Source organism: Puntigrus tetrazona, chromosome 24, assembly GCF_018831695.1.
Source record: "Puntigrus tetrazona isolate hp1 chromosome 24, ASM1883169v1, whole genome shotgun sequence".
In the NCBI taxonomy this organism is placed as follows: Eukaryota; Metazoa; Chordata; class Actinopteri; order Cypriniformes; family Cyprinidae; genus Puntigrus; species Puntigrus tetrazona.
In genome coordinates this window covers 13,278,667-13,297,200 of record NC_056722.1, presented here as the reverse complement: position 1 = coordinate 13,297,200, position 18,534 = coordinate 13,278,667, and the positions used below count along the sequence as shown (strand labels likewise).

Genomic DNA, 18,534 nt, shown 5'->3' with positions numbered 1-18,534 from the left:
AAAAGTATACAATAACATAGAGAGCTCTCATGCTCAGCCAAACTCCTACAGAGTGCCTCATAATAATACATATTGAATCGGCAGTCGTTTGATGCATGCTGGGAGGTTCGGTTGGAACAGCAGGTCTATTCCTCAGTTCAGCGGTACGCTGGAGGCTGTGTGTCTAAGGGCTAGCTGCGGGTTTACCAAGCCTGAACTTAAATCCACTGCACAGTCCTCTCTCTCTTTCCCAGATGACAGGGTAGGAGCCTGTTCAGTGTTTCTGGCTGCGCCCCCAGTCAAACTGTTCATGTGAACAATTCAATCCTGCTCCCTAGAGCAAGTCAACAACCAGATTGACGTTGACTGAATTTTTGAAACAGGCCTTGTAAAGTATGAATCCAAAGAAAGCCCCCAATGCGTTGGGCTGTTTTATAAAGCATACAAGCTACCATCAGCGTGATACCTACATCAAACTAAAACCTAGCATGGTTTGGCATTTAAAGCCTATTTGAATTCTTACTGGTCTTGTTGTGAACGATTCATCAGTGAAGGCAATGAAAATATTGTTTCGCAGTCTTTAATCAAAAGTAATGACTTTGAAATGACTTTTTATTTTCGGCTGATGTCACTTTCGTGGGTTATTAGCCAAATAGCCTTGACATTGTTTTAGCAACCTCATATTTTGGCTGCATTCTGACATTTCATAGCCACTTTTTAGTATCCAATAAATCACTGATAGATAGAATAAACATCTATTTCAGTCAGAAACATGTCACGTTTAAGAAGCGAAATGGGTTGCAAATGGTAAAATACTTTAATAACCTCTAGTTTTGGTAAAGGATGTCTTGTTTTCTTATAATGAACTGGGTCTAATTATAATATGAGATTACCTATATTCTCCCTGTTTCGTAATGACGCTTTTCCACTGAATGCTTTTCCTGGACATTCTCCCAAAATCTAAATTAGACATTCAACAGCATGGCAAGCATAGTGCCATACACGTTTCTAAAATTTAACTGTGTGATTTTGGCACAGCAAGCCTCAATAACCAAATATGCAAAAATAATGATTTGTTTTTGTAACAGGTTCCCTGAACAATGCACACAGTCTGTCATTGGTTGAACAATCAGTGAGTCTATGGAGATTTTTTTTAAATAAATTCATATTTTTTTATTCAGCAAAGATTCAGTACAATACAATATCGACTGTAAATATTTAAATGATGTAAATACATCATATAATTCTGGAAGACGTTTTAAAATAGATAAAAATATTTAAAATGGATAAAAAATATTTTTTTATGTTTTAAAATACATAGAAAAACAGTTATTCATTTGAATAATATCTCAAACTGTTTCACTGGATTTTGATTAAATAAATGCAGCCTTGAATAGCATTGGTGAGACTTCTTTCAAAAACTATTTAAAACATAATATACTGTTAAACATGATTAACTGCATACCGGACCTGGGCAGCTCTTAAAGTGACAGCAATCCAATATAACTGCTGTCTGTCATTTATATTAATCAAAAAACAAAAGCGAAACTCTTGACTAAATCACTTTTGTAACTTTAATAAGAATGAATATATATTTAATTTTAACAATAAAGAATATGCAGTGTTTTATTTTATTTACTTCATTCAATGTTTTAAGCACTTCTTAACTTTTTTTGGTTTGTTTATTAACCTTATTTAATCACTTACTTGAGTAATTTTTTATTAGGCTAGCATTATTTTTATGATATTGACACTAGTGACTAGAATTAATATTTTTTATGGTTTAAAAAATTGGTTTCACTTTATTTAGAAGGTCCCTTTAACACATTCTGTTGATTATATCAGTGACATTGCACCTATATATCTACTAACTCTAATTAGCTTATACTGGTAAGGTTAGTTTTAGAACAAGTTGTACTCACAAAGTTACCTATAATCAGTAGAATGTCTGTTGGGAGGCCATAAAAATGTAGCCGATAAAAATCAGACAGTTTACTGATAATCTAATGAGAGTTAGTTGACTTTATTGTCAATAGATAATAATATAAAGTATTACCAAAATATCCTGATATCATAAAGACCCTATTTGAAACAAAAATGCAAAAAATATCCATAAAATGACTCTAAACATTCTAAGCATTTCTAGAATAATCTTTAAAAACACGTGCAAAACGTTTTTGCTCTTGGAAAGCACTGCGCAACTTCGACAGCTATTAAACAAGGAAGCGTCGCAGACCAATTTTCTTGTTCTGCCTCGCAGAGTATTTTTCAGATGAATCTGTGAAGGCACACTGGCCCATTTTATGGTCAGAGTTGAAAACTGATAGTTGTCCTTTTTACAAATGGTGCAGGATTTCTTGCCAAGCCCCATGAATATTCAGAGGGAACAGGGCCTTAGGGAAGCACACTAGCACGGAACTGTTATCAGACACTTCGCTCTTCTACAGAGCCATGCTGCTTTCTCTTTCCCCCCCCTCTTTCCCCATTTTTCTCTCCAAACAGCTCTGCTTTTTCAGGGACGGGATATAATAAAAGAGGAGAGGAGGATTTCCGTGCGACTGGTGTGATTAATTGAGCCTGGCAAACAGAAAATAAAAAGTCAGTGGAGCCATATTGTTCAGTGGCTTGTTTAGTGTTTGTGTGCCAGAGACGATGAGCTCACATGATCTGCAGCCACGACGTTCCGCTCTAGGAAGTTAATATTCCCACTGGGAAAGCTTGGTATAATTGACTTTCTGGACTTGCACGCTTAACGGTCAGCGGCCAAGGAGAAATCGGCAAACGGCCGCATAACTAACAATCTGTGCTTGCATAAACAAACGCTGCCAGCCTTAATCAAACACACAGACTCCCACACAAATGGTGAAAATGTCACACTCTGAAACGCCTCCAAGAACAAAAGGTGCCGTGAGATCAATTCATAAAGCAGGCAGCGGCAAAAAAGTGCTGCAGTGGATTCGATGCGTTGTTGGCGTACCTTGCGTAGCGGATACTTTTAGGGTATCAAAAGATGTCAACCTTTAGCTGGAGGCCTAAGAGCCCAATAAAATGCTAAAAGAGGACTGTTCCTCATAGCTGCAGGGGAGAGCAGGTCGGGTGGGATAATATTTAGCAGGGCCCTGACCTCCCCGGGCCGAGTGCCATCATGACTATGAATGAGATGCGGACGAGTCCAGACATTCTTGGCCTCATGAATGCTGGAGAGAGAAAGCTTTGATAAAAACGCGAAGGGCTGATTTAACCCCGCGACACCGCGCTATGAAAAGCTTACAGAAAGTGCTTAACTGCCTCGTACAAAAAATTTGATATTGTGAACTTAAAGCTTGATGGAAACCGTGGGTACGTCCAACACTTTTCTATAACTAGATGTTAGGTACATTAGTAAGTGGGTCAATGATACTAACATTTCATGCTCACCCAGGCTGCATTTTTGATCAAAAATAAAGAAAAAGCAGTAAAATTGTCCAATTTAAGATACCATTTTAATTACAATTTTAAAAATAAATGTTTTATTTATTTTAAAATGTTATTTATTCCTGTGATGGAAAGCTGAATTTCGCATTAATCATTCAGAAAGCACCGCAATATGCCGATTCAGTGATATATTTATTATTGGTATCAATGCTTTCCACAAAATCATTCTTTGGAAAGCACTGATAATAATAATGAGAAATACTTACCACGATAAAGGTTTTCCAGAATTGTTAAATGAACAAAAAGTTTAAAACAACAGCATTTCTTTAAAATAAAAATGCTCACTTTAGATTATTTTAATGCAAACTTAAATCAATTTATAAATATAAAAATTAGATACATTTTATTCTAGCTGAATGAACGATAAAAAACATTGACACCCAATCAGAATCAATCCTGCTGTCACAAGCTCAAGAATTTAAAACGGCACATTATAATTAACAGTTCTCTGGTTTGGACAGTATTATTATCTTTATAGCTATCTTAAAAGTTATTGTTCTTGGTGTCAACAAGCATTAAAAATGCCCCCAAATCAATAAATTATTTATTTTCCTATTACCGAACATAAACCTATCAAGTTGACAAAGCTGTCCACTAGCATCAAGCATTCATCTTTTCAGTATTCATATCAAATCTCTTTGAACCTGATTTCACCAAGCCACTGAAAAAGCCATGATGGCAGATCAAAATTTATATATAGCAATTACAGAGGTTTTCATCGAACTACGTACAGGGCCAGGGGCAACACTGTAAATCTCACCTAAATCTTTCGCCTTTATGTGACATGCTAGCACATTTCTGCAGCATGTTCAGGGATATCCCATTAACCTCCTGTACACTCAGCCCCGCAGTATAAGTTCCTCTTTATAGCTAAATGGGTGTAAGGATTAGCAGGGGAATAATAATAAAGCACACTGTAGGCAAGCCATTATGAATGGACGGGTAAAGAGATGAATGTTGTATGTGGTTAAATTGAGCATGGGCTTTCCAGCTGCTGGGCCTGAAACACCATAAAAAAAAGAGAGACGGAAAAAGAAGAGAGGGAGCATTTACGGAGAGAACGGCACAACTGAGAGGGCAAGGAAGAGGCGATCAGCAGGAGTTTGCCAAATTCAAAGTTGCCAAAATTACTTAACTGGAACTTCAAAGGAACATTACACAGAAAAATGACAATTCTGCCATTATTTAAAGAATACAGAAACACAAGATTTCATAGCCATTAAAGGTTTTTAAACTCCCAAAAAGAGTCATTCAAGCTTTCTTTGACAACAGTTAAAACTAATAGCCAAGTGTAAAAATGTTCTTGTATGTTTAACTTTCAATTGTGCTTCAAATTTTAATTAATTAAGTGGAAGATTAAGTTTATTATATGAAATTAATTTAGTGTTTACATTTAGAGAAGCTTGACATCTGACTTTTTTAGATGGTTACTTTTTTTTTTGGAAACATAAACTGTGTATAATGATATACACTTTGGAATGTCACATTGTATCTTTCTTCTTCTTCTTATATGTTACTGTAGTCCTAAAAGTTAATCAATTTATATATGCATTTTTCTCAAGGGGACAAAAATCTTTATCCAGTCAAAGTGCTGTTAACACCACCTTTTGCATGAAAAATATTTCTAAACATGCATATGGGTCATATGGCATTTAAGAGTTCTTGAAATAAGGAAAAGGGGAAGAAAGCAAGGTTTTTCAGAAATGGACTCTTGAAATGTCATGTTTAGTGCCTCTAAAATGTCATGTGGTCTAACCATCCAGCAAAATGTAATAACACATTTATCTTACACATTAAATACGTGTGAGTGCACACCTCTTTATCGTTATTTTCAAATGGTTTTAAGCATTTTTTTTTTCAAAGTATTTAAAACATTTCATAAACTAATTTATAAATGTCATTGATTTTTATATTCAACCACGCGATATTTCAACCTGACCGCAAAAGATATTTTAAAAATTTAGTAATTTTTTTTTATTTTATTTTATTGGACTGTGTTTTAAATATGCTAATATATAAAAGAAAATTGCACTTGTCAAGCAAATTCATAGGGTCTTTAGAAGTGGTGAGATCTCTCTCTCTCTCTCTCTCTCTCTCTCTTTCTCTTTCTCTTTCTCTCTCTCTCTCACTCCTCCTGTCACTCACTCTCACACCATCTGACTGCAAGCACAGTTAGTCCACATATTGATTTTGGGGGGTAATTGGCTTTAGTAAGGAGAGAAAAAGCAGGTCAGGAAAGGGAGATAAAAATGTTGGCGGCTAAATAACGTTGTACTATTGAATTCTTTAAGTTTTGGTTGGTGGCTGCGATAAACACAGTAGATCTCCCTTGAGTGAAAGGCAAGGTTCGATAAGCCTGTGCACATTGTGTGCTTCTGGAATGACCTTTGTACCGCAGCCAGTGTGTAATGTAACACAGTCCATTGAGCTCTACTACCGAGAACAACCGCATTATTTCTGCATCAGCCTATATTACGTTATGTTAAAAATCCACACTAAACATAAAACCTGACACAATTGACGTTATTCATAATACAATTCACAAGCGCTTTCCAAATGACAAAAAAAGTACAGCTCTTTAAAACCAATTCAGTGCTCCATTAACCAGTCTAGACTGCACCTGGCTCCCCGTTAGCGAAACCATGCAAACAGCCAAATAAGTCTCGAGGAGATAAACAACATGGGCAGGAGCCCCGGTGTTCTTTTCCACCTTGTCCGTGTGCGCTTGTGCCAAACATCTCAGTCTGATAGCATTACTTTAGCAAATTAGATCTGCTCCAAGCATCTCCACACTCGATTGTATGGCATATCTGGATTTTTCATGACAAGGCACAATGAGACTTTTTTTGATAAGCACCCAAAATAAATGAAAAATATTTATACGCGTGTAAGTGTATAAGGCTACATAATCAAAAAAGGTTAAAACTCGCGCGCAAATTTTGGTACCACCAGGAACAATACTCCACTCACAACATACATTGAAAAAGAAATTTCAGCTAATTTTACAAATAATTACAAAGAAATGCCAGGTAATGTAACGTAGCACCAAATTAAACTTTAAATTAAACATTTTAAAGGCGAGATTAAAATAGTTCCAGGAGAGCTGTATCCAAGTCATTGTATCTATGAAATATATTTGAAATATTTTAGAATGAATTTATACATATTCATATGCACACATGAGCAGGCCAAGACCATCAAAGCAGAGCCAAAGTCCTTTTTATTGTTTAAAAGCTTCCTTTGAAATGGAGGATATGTTCATGGTGATGTTTTCAAAGATACATGAATACATCTACAAGTTTTTCTCATTCAGATTCCTCACTGTGTTTGCACTCCTCAAATGAAATTTATGCTGTGCTGACTTTAGGTTCTTTCACAGCGGAAACCCACGTTTTTTTTATTCCTTTTACTCAACCACCCAGAGCAGAATCCATTTTCTGAAGGGAGCAGCATTACGTGCGCCTCTCTCTGATTTTTCCTCGTTGTAACATCTGAAGCGAAACACAAAGCATGCAATTTTCTACCCCAAGCTTCCAAGACATCATAATGGCTAATAAATGCTGCCATGTTAAAGTGTGCCATTCACATATTCTAGGCATTGCAGGAAAAGCATTCGACTTTCAATTCTAGGACGCTACTGTTAATTTGCAATGGACTGTCCAATTGATTCATGCGAAAAACACTTGTGCAATCACAGTTAGAACTGACCTTTTGTTTACCTTCTTTTCTCCACTACCAGTGATGCAACATCCACATCAGTTTGTTACTCTCCCTTCATTTGTTTAGTTTCTCCGCTAATTACCAGTGCCTTCCCTCAACATTAATAGATGGGAGGGCATGAACCATCTTGAAATAATAGTGACTGATTATTGTGCCTCGAAGTGAAATTTTGCCATGTCAAGGACTTCAGTAAACCTATTCAACCTTCCAGAGCCTGAAATGTCGTTTGCAACAGAGGACTTCTCCATCCATAGACTTTATCGGACCTGAGAAAATCAGGTAGGCCGTGGTGAAATGTGGCCACCTGAATGTCCCGAAAAGTTCATTCCCTGAGTTCAATTTTCAATTTTTCGGTTTGAATCCATCACGCCTCAATAATATAGCTAGGTTCTTGTGCACAGAGGGGCCATATATCCAGCTCCCTTTTCTAATCTCAGATGTCGTTAGAATGATTTAAATTCAATACGATCTGGAGTCCACAAATTAGAAGATTAAATATCTCCAGTACATCACGGCCTTATCAGAATTATTGCACTCGGGATTACTTATTTCTGGTTTTGCTTCATCCTCTACGTGTGCAAAAACAGTTGAATATTATTTGTTACGACCAAGATGCTTGCTGTGAATGCTAATATTATTTGAGTAAGTACACAACAACACGCACAGCATAGTAAATACAACCATATGAGATATTCAAATGCAGAGAGAAAGCTACGTTTGTAAGAAAGGTCGTAACATGAAAAATATAATTCCCTTTGGTTTAATGTACTGTCAACAAACCTGGTTTCACAACAACAGCATGACTTTTATTCAAAAGTTCGATAAACAAGTTAATACTGAGTAATTTTATGCCAAATTTAGCACAGAAGTGCTTCTGAAGTGTCATTTAGGTGTCTTTAAACAGGCTATTTATTGCTGCTAAAAAGGTGGAATGAATGCATTTACACAGTACATATAACTGTTTTGAACCTACGGGCTGAAGTGGGTCAGGTCAGGCTTAATTTACTCTAGATTTTGCGCAACGCTATGTCTTTTCACGGAAACCCATTGTTGCATCACAGAGCTACACACACTTCTGAATTAGTCTGTTTCTGAACAAATAGCTGAGTAGTTCAAGGACTTGCTTGCACATGCTTGTTTTGATCCTGATTGATTCAGTTTTTGAATTAAAAACTGGGTTGAACACATACGAATGATAAAACCATTCATTCAACCTCTGTAAAAAAATCCCCACCACTATACATTGTTCAGTAACCTACATATATAACTGTTAAACGTGTAATACAACACACTTATATACAGTATAACATTTAAACACACATTTCATCTCATATATTGGCAGTAATTTTGTAGTTGCTGGAATAAATGTCATATTATATCAGTATTGCACAGTTTTTATTTTCCTTTTGCAAGGAACTAGCATGTGTTTTGATGGTAGTGAGACCTGTTAATTAATGGTTTTGTATTTGGCCCTATATGTGTCAACAGTTACTCTTTGGAAGTTAAAATTAGCTGTTTATGACTTCTAGGCTTGTGCAGTGAAAATCAAGCCACAGCAGCCGCAGGGCAGTCGGGTCTTATTAGAGCAGCGGCGGTAATGATGACCGGGATCTGCAATCATAATTTGTGTTAAATCCAGGGTTTTATGCACTGATAATGGTGGATATACAGAAGGCCAAATCTCCACCAATCTCTTGGAAAAAGGGTGTTAACGCTCTAATCAAAGCCCTAATCTAAAACAGCTTTTGGTGTTGCAGCCCCTCCATTCCAAACCAAAAGCTTTGTCTAGGTATTAAAGACCAACCCGCTCTTTCTTAACCCTCAGGATATTTCTATAAAATGTTTAAAGGGATAGTTTATCTTCACATCATTCCAGACCTATATAACTTTTTTCTGCAGAACACAAAATGTGATATGTTAAAGAATGTCGGCAAACAAAGAATTAATGTACATGCGTTTGTCTTTGTATGTTGTATGTTATCCATACATAAATATACACACCTGCATTTGTATTATCTCAAAAAAATGTTTATATTAAATGTATTTTTAGCTTGAATGTAGCTTGAACTTATATTCAGTTAGTTGCCACAGCAACATTCCAACTTTTCATAATTTTTTTAATGATATATTTGACTGTTTATTTTGATTTTTTCAGCTTTTTTCTCTAAACCCAATCACTTTTACTGTATGTACAAAAAATGTATTTAAAAAAAAAAGTTGTACAAGTTTGGATGACGGGGATTTATTACATAATAATTAATAAAACCTGGCTGGTCACACTATTGTGACAGCAAAAAACATGAAACGCAAGAAGACACAGAACGATATTTCTTAATTGGCCCTGACTGCATTTCAACATCTGTATCTTAGGGGCCGCTCTCAGCTCCTGCATTCGGCTTCCTCTTTCTTTTCCCTGCTTTCAACAAACCTATTGAAAATGAAAAGAGGAAAAGGCCACATGAGGCTTCCCCAAACAAGGTTATTAAATGGCCACTGGATCAAGAAAGCGGTCCCTGAAATGCTTTTTAGTCCATCTTGTTTTTCTTATTACTGCTGCGTCTGTTTACAGCTGGGACAAAGGCTTCAAACAGCCAGTGGCCTGGGGAAAGACACATGAGGGGAGCAGCTCTCCCTGTTATTTAACCCAGCCAGATCTTGTCTGGTAGCACAGCTTTATCTCCTAGAAAAGAGGAGGTGGGGTAATAAGGTCAGTCAAGCCCAGGAGACAAGGAAGTGAGACTCTAGAGTTTTCTAGTTAGTTCGAAGGAAAGAAGGACAGATGGACAGAGGGAAGGAGGGCAGAGGAAAGGGACAAGTGATAGTCGCAAAGTCTCTGTTCACAGTGAAGCTTAAACGTTGAGTGTCCGGCTTTTACTTCTTAATCCAGTTAGATGTAGTAGGGTAGTAGGAGGGCGTCTGTCTACAGAGAAGCAAGATCTGACCGTTGGAATCAACTCATACAACATCTGCATGATAATTGCATCTGAATGCTGAGAGTGACTGCACAGCCATTTTTATTTTCACACGATATCAGGAAGTAATTACACACAGTGTGCACATCATTCTACTTTTCTATCACTGAGCCATCCAAAGTTTGGCTTCGGCAACGGATTATGCCATGCATCTGCAATTTCAGATGAAACTAACCTAGAGTGAAAACACCTTTAATTACTTTAGAACCAAATTAGGAAACTCAAGCATTTAAACCACATGACGTTTGAATATTCTACCTATGTTTGGATGCATGTGGCCCAGGTCAAAGATTTAAAGTGGTTTATGGCATTCCAACGACTTCTGGATATTTCATTTTCCTTATTTTAGAGAGTCACAAAGATAAATTCCAACTGAACGATTTCAAGGAATGGACTGTGGGTTATTTTTGCACCTGACCTTATTGAATATGCACCTGTAGGAGTTCTCCTTCCAGCCGCTAAACTTATGGGAGGAATCGGGCAAAGCGTTTTAATAACATTTCCGCTTGTCAAATTACTGGCATTAGTGCCATTATATTGCAACCGCATTATTAAAAAAAAGCAAATGGCTACACTTATTGTTGCTAAGAGGAGACACAGCAGAGAGCATGTGGTAAAAGGGAGAACATTTTATCCACACATATTAATTTATTTGTAATGCCAGAAGAACACAGAAAAGATAATTTGCCAAGCCATGATATTTTTAACTTGCTTCAGGAAATAAAAGATGACTAGTAACCCCCTAGAAGTCACGCAATACCACCTCTATCAAAACTTTTTAAATGTAAAATGTACTCTATTTATTTTTTATTTTTTTCATTTGCGCTGTGCTTGGTATACTGCATTGGTTGATATGTAAATGAGATGTTTTAAAATTTGCGCATTGTTTTGCTCAATTCTATTCTTTTATAGACCCCCCAAAACATCTGCTGGCACTCATCCATATATAGTGCGCTGGAAGCAAGTTAGTATTTTGGCACTTCCAATTCCATCACCCAGAAGTCAATAGTTTGTTTGAATGGGTTTTTGGTTAAATGGCAGAAATAAAGTCTGTGGTTAACACAAGCTCAAAATATTTCCATGTTTTATTCTGCAACATTCAATACATTAGTAACCCCACTCATTACTTTTTTTAAGCTTTTATGCATCTGAAAAAAGAAATAGAATATTTTCTGCAATTATCTGAAAACCAATGGAAAAACCTTATTGGGATTTTGACAAGGGAACCAGGATGATGCAGGCTGGTCTACAGAAAAAAAAGCTGCAAAAATAACACAAAATGGTCCCATGCAACTTTTTTCCAAGTGTTCTAAAGGAATTTAATAACGTTTGGTGAAAAAACAAAATCTAAATTACTATTTAGCGAATATTCTGACTTTGTACTAATTTACTATAATATTAGTGCAGCAGTTCACTCTGACTCACTAAGTCAAGCATACAAGCACATCATTTTGAGAAATCAGGAGATTAATAAAAAAAAAAAAATATATATATATATATATATATATATATATATATATATATATATATATATATATATATATATATATATATATGGATTACAGATAATGTCTGGATTTTTATTTTGGGTGAACTATTCATATAAGAACAACATAGCAGGGTTATTATTTCTTGTCTCGTGGAGTGAAACAAGGTGAAAAGTATTTGTCCAGCTATTCAATAAGTGAGTCAGATCAGTCATAATGCACTGGTCAAGCCTTAACTAAAAAAAAAACCTAACAGGTCATAAGAGTAATTTATTCAAGAATTAAGCCTAGTCACACTGTCTGTTTCTGATTCATTAAATAGCATCAACTCATAAGATTCATTCCCTAAAGAACAGGACTTCACTAGTCACGCTGTATGTTTGTGATCCACTAACCGGCTCATGTAAAAGTCAACTGCTTGAGAGTTGGACTTCTTTAGCTGCACTGTACATTTCTAATAAACTAATCAGACCCCAAATCATTCGCTCAACAACTGGACCTCGCAGGTCATGCTGTGTGTTACTGATTCATTAAAAAACAGCTCATAAGAGTCATTAGCTCAGGAATTGACTTCACTGGTGGCACTAAAGGCTCTACACTGTGAATGTCATGAAAGCAATGATTCAAGGTTTCCAAACCTTTTATTCAGTGACTTGTCCAGGCCTTGAATCACACTTTCAAATATTTTTTTACAACTATTTGACATCGATCACATTGCTCCAGACTAAAAAAAAAAAAATCTCAAGATCAGAGCTGTAATTCAGTTGCACTTGATCTATTTGATTTGATATGAAGCAAGCAAGTGCAGTGTTAATAAGGGTCTTGTGCAGGAAATTTCAAAACTTGTGCCGCCCAGAGCCCCATCATGATGAAAATACACTAAATTCCTCGTCACACATCTTTGATTCAGTGTCTGCTTTGTGATAATAAGCAGCATACATTTTCCGTTAAATACAGTAGTGTTCCTTTCCGTGGTGATAAAATGTGAAAAAGACCAAGGAAGATGAATACATGCAATTTCCAGCCTTCCTCATCCCCTGCTTTTCATTCATCTCCTGTACCTTCTGCATTAGCATGTGTTACCATTGGCTACAGCACAGCAGATGCGCTCTTCACTTTTTTGGGGGAACATCAAGGGAAGTGAATTCAGGGACTTTTATCTCCTTAATTATGTAAATTATATGCCACTGATATTCCTTATCAAGACTAGAGGAAGCTGTGTTTCTTCTCTGGCAAGTTGCAAAGCGAGAGTCTGAATCCATTCACGCTGAACAGTTTCTCCAAACTTGGCGAAAGAATTTCCTCCTGACTCACAATAGGATGGAAAAAAAGCCTCAGCTCATAACTCATTTCTCAGATACAGTACGACTCTAAATCAGTGGTACCTTCAATTGTGTGCTACTTTTTCTTGCACCCAGTGCCACAGCTGTGCAATTCATCTGCAAGGCCCTTAAAGCTCGACCACTCTGTGAAATTTTTCTACATTTACAACTTTAGCTGCAGCTTTATTCAAATATTGCTTTTGGCATTCTTCACACAATATCTATCACTGCTCCATTTGCACACCATTTACGCAAACATCTCTCACTTGAACTCCGGTACAGTATTACATGCCGTTCAGACTCACTTCAGAGATTCCATTTTAAATCAAACCAAGAAAGCAGCGAAGAATAAGACGTCTGATAAAAACAAACCCAATGTGCTACATATTTTCTAAGGATTCCTTACGGGTAATTGGAATAAATTATATGCAGAATGATGTTGTTGTTATCACTTAGCATCTTATTGGCAATCTTTATCATCCAAATCAGGTCCTGGGAAGGATTGTCAGCATTCATTGTGGTACTAAGAATTGATCAAGGTAAACAATTTAAGAGGTGCTTGACGAATTAGAACACACAGGCTCTTTATTACCGCAAATGAATATAAGTAATAAGCTCAACTGCAGATTAGGATCATTGACAGAACCGACATGGCTATATGAATCAGCAGCATGGATTTTGAAGAGTAGTTACTGATTGCATCAGGAATTCAAGTCGACATGCACATGGATAACAATACCCTGAGGTGAAACCTCCAGAACACTAAAAGACCATCGGAAAAAGTCAAAAACTTTACGTGGTTTAATAAAGAATCAATTGTAAACATTACTCACACTGTATAAAGGGAGCATAAAACTGTATGTACCTGCTGTGAAGTTGTAGCTCGCAGAAAATCCCATCGCTTCCAATTCACCATCTGCAACAAATTTTATCCATAGGTAACGGCCACTCGATCTGATATATGGAGGGTTCTGCTGGCCGCAGTAGCGTCCAATTATTGGAGAAAAGCCAAAGGGTCCGTCCCGGACTTCAATATGGTCAAATTTACATTCCCATGAAGGCTCTATTGAATACTTTTCATCAAAGAAAAGATCAATGCATTGTCTCGGGGGAGCTGCAAAGGAGGAAAAAAAAAATCAAGATTGACATATGTAATTTATGATGGATGACGTCATATTTCCAACACACTCTCACGGCAATTCGTAACTACGATTTGGTGGCCATTTAAGGATTGGATTTAAGAATGGACCGTTGCGATTAAGTAAAAAAAAAAATCTCCACCTCTTATAATAGTTACATTTCATCACAAGATCGGGTTCGGTATGTTAGCCATTATTAGCACATAAAGAAAGTTTTGGAAATATGGATGGCATTCATATGCATTTATTTCTACTGTAACATAAATATCACACACAATTAGTAAAATGTTGTGAGGAAGAATGAAAGAACTTATATATCTCATAATATTTGTTATCAGTGCTGATTTATGACTCTTTACATGTAGTCTAGAAGACATAATCACATTCCAAAGATTATATTAATTTTTAATAATCAGACTACAGCTATGCTATTATTGGCTACATATACACATATTCGCATATTCACATACACTTTCTCACCATTTCAACATTGCATCAACTACCAGTGAGCATTATTTTTATTTGAATTACATCATAGTTATTTAACCATGTATTATAGTAGTAATAAAATGACTATAGTAATAAACAAATATATTTTTAGAGCTTCTTTGTTGTTGTTTTTAAATTACATATTTTTATTTTAAGAAATCTAAGCACCGTTTGTGATCTTATTTTCACGGCAAAGAGATTATCGCATATAAACCATCTAATTGCAAGAAAATTATTACTAGCTTCTTTAGTTCGCTTTGATTATTAACTTGCAGCAGCACAGCTTGCTAGCGGTCCAACAGATGCGAACGAAAGACAACCCCATTTTTACCCACTTTTGAGGAAATCTAATTGCGTTAATCAAATTAACGTTCGGATATTGAGAGACTGTTGATCTATAGAGCCTTATGTTATGAATGCAAATGAAACACAAGTGTTTATTAGCATCATGATGGCGCTGCATAGGATTAACAATCAACTGATTGCTCCCGCATCTTTCACTCCGAGTGCCACTGCGCTGCTGAACAATTCAAAACAACCCCCCACCATCCAAATGTCACATGACAGATTTGTTTGTGTGCTGCATTTACTACTCGGACAAGGTTGTTGTTGTTGTTTTTTTACCTTCAATGATGTAGATGCATTCTCGCTCTGGAGGATATTTGTTTGGGTAATTGGGTGAGGTGAAGAGGCCTCCCTCTGGTTCTTTCACCCAGGTTCCACACTGCCCTGCCGGCTGCACTCCTGAATTGTTTTTCACTGAGAGAGAGCAGTCAAATGTCAGAGATTGCCAGGAAACATGGAGATGGAGAGTGGGTGGGTATTCTGTGACAAAACATCATTACCTGCTTCCTTCTTTGTTGCCCCAGACAACCCAAGCATGAGAAGACCTGCAACAACTGCGACAAAAGATTTAAGATCAAAACAGCATAGAATCATGTGGATTCATTATGAACATACAGCTGGACCGAAGAGTGCGTGCATTTATTGCGGACTAAATTGCAATATGTATATTTGAAAATGCATTGTAGCAATGGCTGAAAATCAAGGATCTGAAATCGTACCGTTTACAGAACATGGTCTAAACCTGGATTTTCTTTTTTCCTATTTGTTTTTAATGCACCCAAAATCAATGGAAAGGAAAATCTTCCATTTACTTTCCAAACTGACTGATTCGCTCTGGACGCACTGCAAGTTTGAAGGAAAAGATATAGTCAACTTATTCTGGTAACTATTTTGAAATAAGGTAGTTGGGTTTTAATTGTCACTAGCCGGTTGTCTAGCTACAAACCATCTTAAACTGATACGACCGGTTGGTTTTTTGCTCTTCCAAGATGCTCTACCAACTTGAACTAGCTAATTATTAGCTTGTAGGCCAGTCTGAAACCAGATACCATTAAAAAAAACAGCCTAACTATGTTATAGATAGGGTTTTTTGCTGGTCCATGATGGTTCGCTAGCTTGTGGACCACCAAATCACTAGCTTGGACCGACTAATAACCAATCTGCATTAGCCAATGATCACTGCAGACCAGCTAGAAACCAGATACCAACTTGTGTTGTTTTTGCCATCAAAAAACAACACAACTGGGAAAATATGCTATGCTGTCATGATGCACGTGCATGTTTTATATCACTTAAAATAAATTAAATGCAATTATTTCAATCGGTTTACAATAACACACAAAGTTCCTAAAGGAATAAAGCGAGGCAGACCGGTAAATGCAGATAGACCTCATGCGTAAAATGAAACGGAGAAGTTAACTGGCAGCTGGACTCACCGTGAAGGAACCTGTTCCCATGTACCATGTCTATTCCTTTCACAAAGGGCTTTCTCAACTAATTCCATTTAGATCGGAATACTTTCAGAAGAAAAGATGGATATTTGCGGGGAAAGAAGCAAAAATCACAGCGTTACATGTCAACGGCTCTGAATACATTTCACTAGACTGACAATTGAGATTCCAGCAGGGATCCACAACTATGCATTAGTAGTTCCGTATAAAACCAGAAAAAGGTGCAAACATTTCCATCCAAACGTTTCCAAACCCCTCTGGTGCTCTTGATGGATTAATAGGTCCGTCATTAGCTTTTCCTGATCGCTCCACCTTTCCAGAGTCACCACGAAAAGATTCATAAAGGGGAAAGGTCGGAAAATCTTGGATCCATCTCTAAGGAACACTTATCAGAATATCCATTCCGAATAATTTCCCCATAGTTAAGCAAAGCCAACTTCGACAAGAAAACTCGCGGCGACGAGAAACGCGTTTTAAGCCTCGTTCCCGCGTTTCCTCGCCAGCGCATGCAGCACAAAACCCCCTTTTCCTGCTTCCCTCCACATCAAAGAGTTAATTCATATCATCGCTCCTCTCCGGCCATTCATTAATTTCAGTTCTTCGGCGGAGTTGTGTCAACGTGATGCGGCAGCACACGGAACTGTTCGTCACACGTCCGCTAAAGATAACGTTGACGCTCCTGAAGACGCGCCGCAAAGCCGGTCAAGACTGCGGGATCCGGCGAATCCGACACCTCACGAGGCACCGCTAGAGCACAATCTAGGGGGTAAAGCAGAAAAAAAAAGCTCTGCGTGAGGAAAAGAAACAAGCAAAGAGACGGATTTCTAAGCCTGAACTACTATCAGCGTCTCCAGCGGTGACTGCACCTGCAGTGCTGGTTTGGCGGAGAGCATCTGCAGCCTGCGGACAATTGGAGCGAAGTAGCGAAGCATGCAGACGCTATAAATTCATTCGAGGGTTTATACGCGGCTCGTGCGAGCCAGCCAGCCTCTTTCGGGAAAAATCATCCCGCTTATCTGGCATTAAAAATGTTAACTTCATTCATCAATAAACTTGACGCGATCTAAATATGGAGGAATCGCTCGCGCTGTTTTCTCGCCGTTAAACCCATTTACCATCGAGAACGAGCTATTATTGTTAACCTGACTTTGTTTTACTCGTTTGGTGTAGAGTAATATTGTGCGGGGATGATGAATTATTATTTTTCATCCATGAGAACATTTTTTTTTCTTCCCCAAATTAACACGTAAGTCCTTTTACAGTAAAACAGACAACAAAATATTTAAAAAAATCACAACATATTCAGTGTTTTCATTTTTCCATTTTTAAACCGTGTAAGCATAGATCTAATAAGATCTTGGATAAATAAAATAACAAAAAACTATTCTGGAAATTATTTGTAAACAAGTTAACATTTTATTTTATATATTTTAAACTACAATAAAAGTTTATTTAATTACACAAAAAACACATAATTTTGTGACTGTATGTTTAAAAGTTACACGTCATTTACACATTTCTCCAAAACACTCAATGTAGGCTAAAGATGATAAATAATCTTTAAAAAACAAAAAACAAACGTAGTTCTTGGTAAATACAGTAGTTTTGTATTGCCTTAAACACATTTTACTTATAAAATATTGTCTGAAACGTTTTTGTTTTTTGTTTTTTAAAACACCGCATATTATACTGTACATGAGTTAAATGCACATTTAGTGCTGTCCAACTATTTATCGCGATTAATCACATACAGATATTTATGTATGAGTGTGTATTCTATGTATATGTATTTGAGGATCTCTATAATAGATAATGAACATCAGACTTAATCTTGTATTATTCTCGCCATATGCAATGAATGCCAAACCCTTTCTGTTGCCTAATATAGCTGCATGGTCCTCACAATATTTTGGCAGCGTCTCTGTGTTTGATAGGCATCAATACCAAACTGCACAGATGGAAAGTGCCAGTACACACAGAGTTTCCTCGCTGCCATATTTGAATATATGCATCTTCCACCCATCTTCAAAGTTACAAGCGTGCGATATGTTTTTTTATACTGTACACATGCATTTACATTAATATTCTTTTCCTTGATGCGATAATCTCATCAACCATGTGCTGTCAGAACATCAGTCTCCCTTAAGCATGTTAAT

At 36.9% G+C, this 18,534-nt stretch overlaps 1 protein-coding gene across 2 annotated transcripts in view; it reads right to left on the bottom strand.

Annotated features, from left to right (window-relative positions):
* Window positions 1-17,433, bottom strand: part of neto1l (neuropilin (NRP) and tolloid (TLL)-like 1, like) — a 77,182-nt gene extending 59,749 nt beyond the window's left edge. The window contains exons 1-4 of one of the 2 annotated variants that reach the window (XR_006247912.1): window positions 16,364-17,433; window positions 15,428-15,481; window positions 15,207-15,341; window positions 13,820-14,068 (exon numbers count right to left, since the gene is read on the bottom strand). Coding sequence is in view for 1 of the 2 variants with exons in the window: in XM_043225685.1 (XP_043081620.1) it covers window positions 13,820-14,068; window positions 15,207-15,341; window positions 15,428-15,481; window positions 16,364-16,391 (466 nt within the window). In the remaining variant the exon portion in view is untranslated. The remainder of the gene's footprint in view (window positions 1-13,819; window positions 14,069-15,206; window positions 15,342-15,427; window positions 15,482-16,363) is intronic. The other variant, XM_043225685.1, reaches the window with a different exon arrangement.
* Window positions 17,434-18,534: the final 1,101 nt, after the last annotated feature.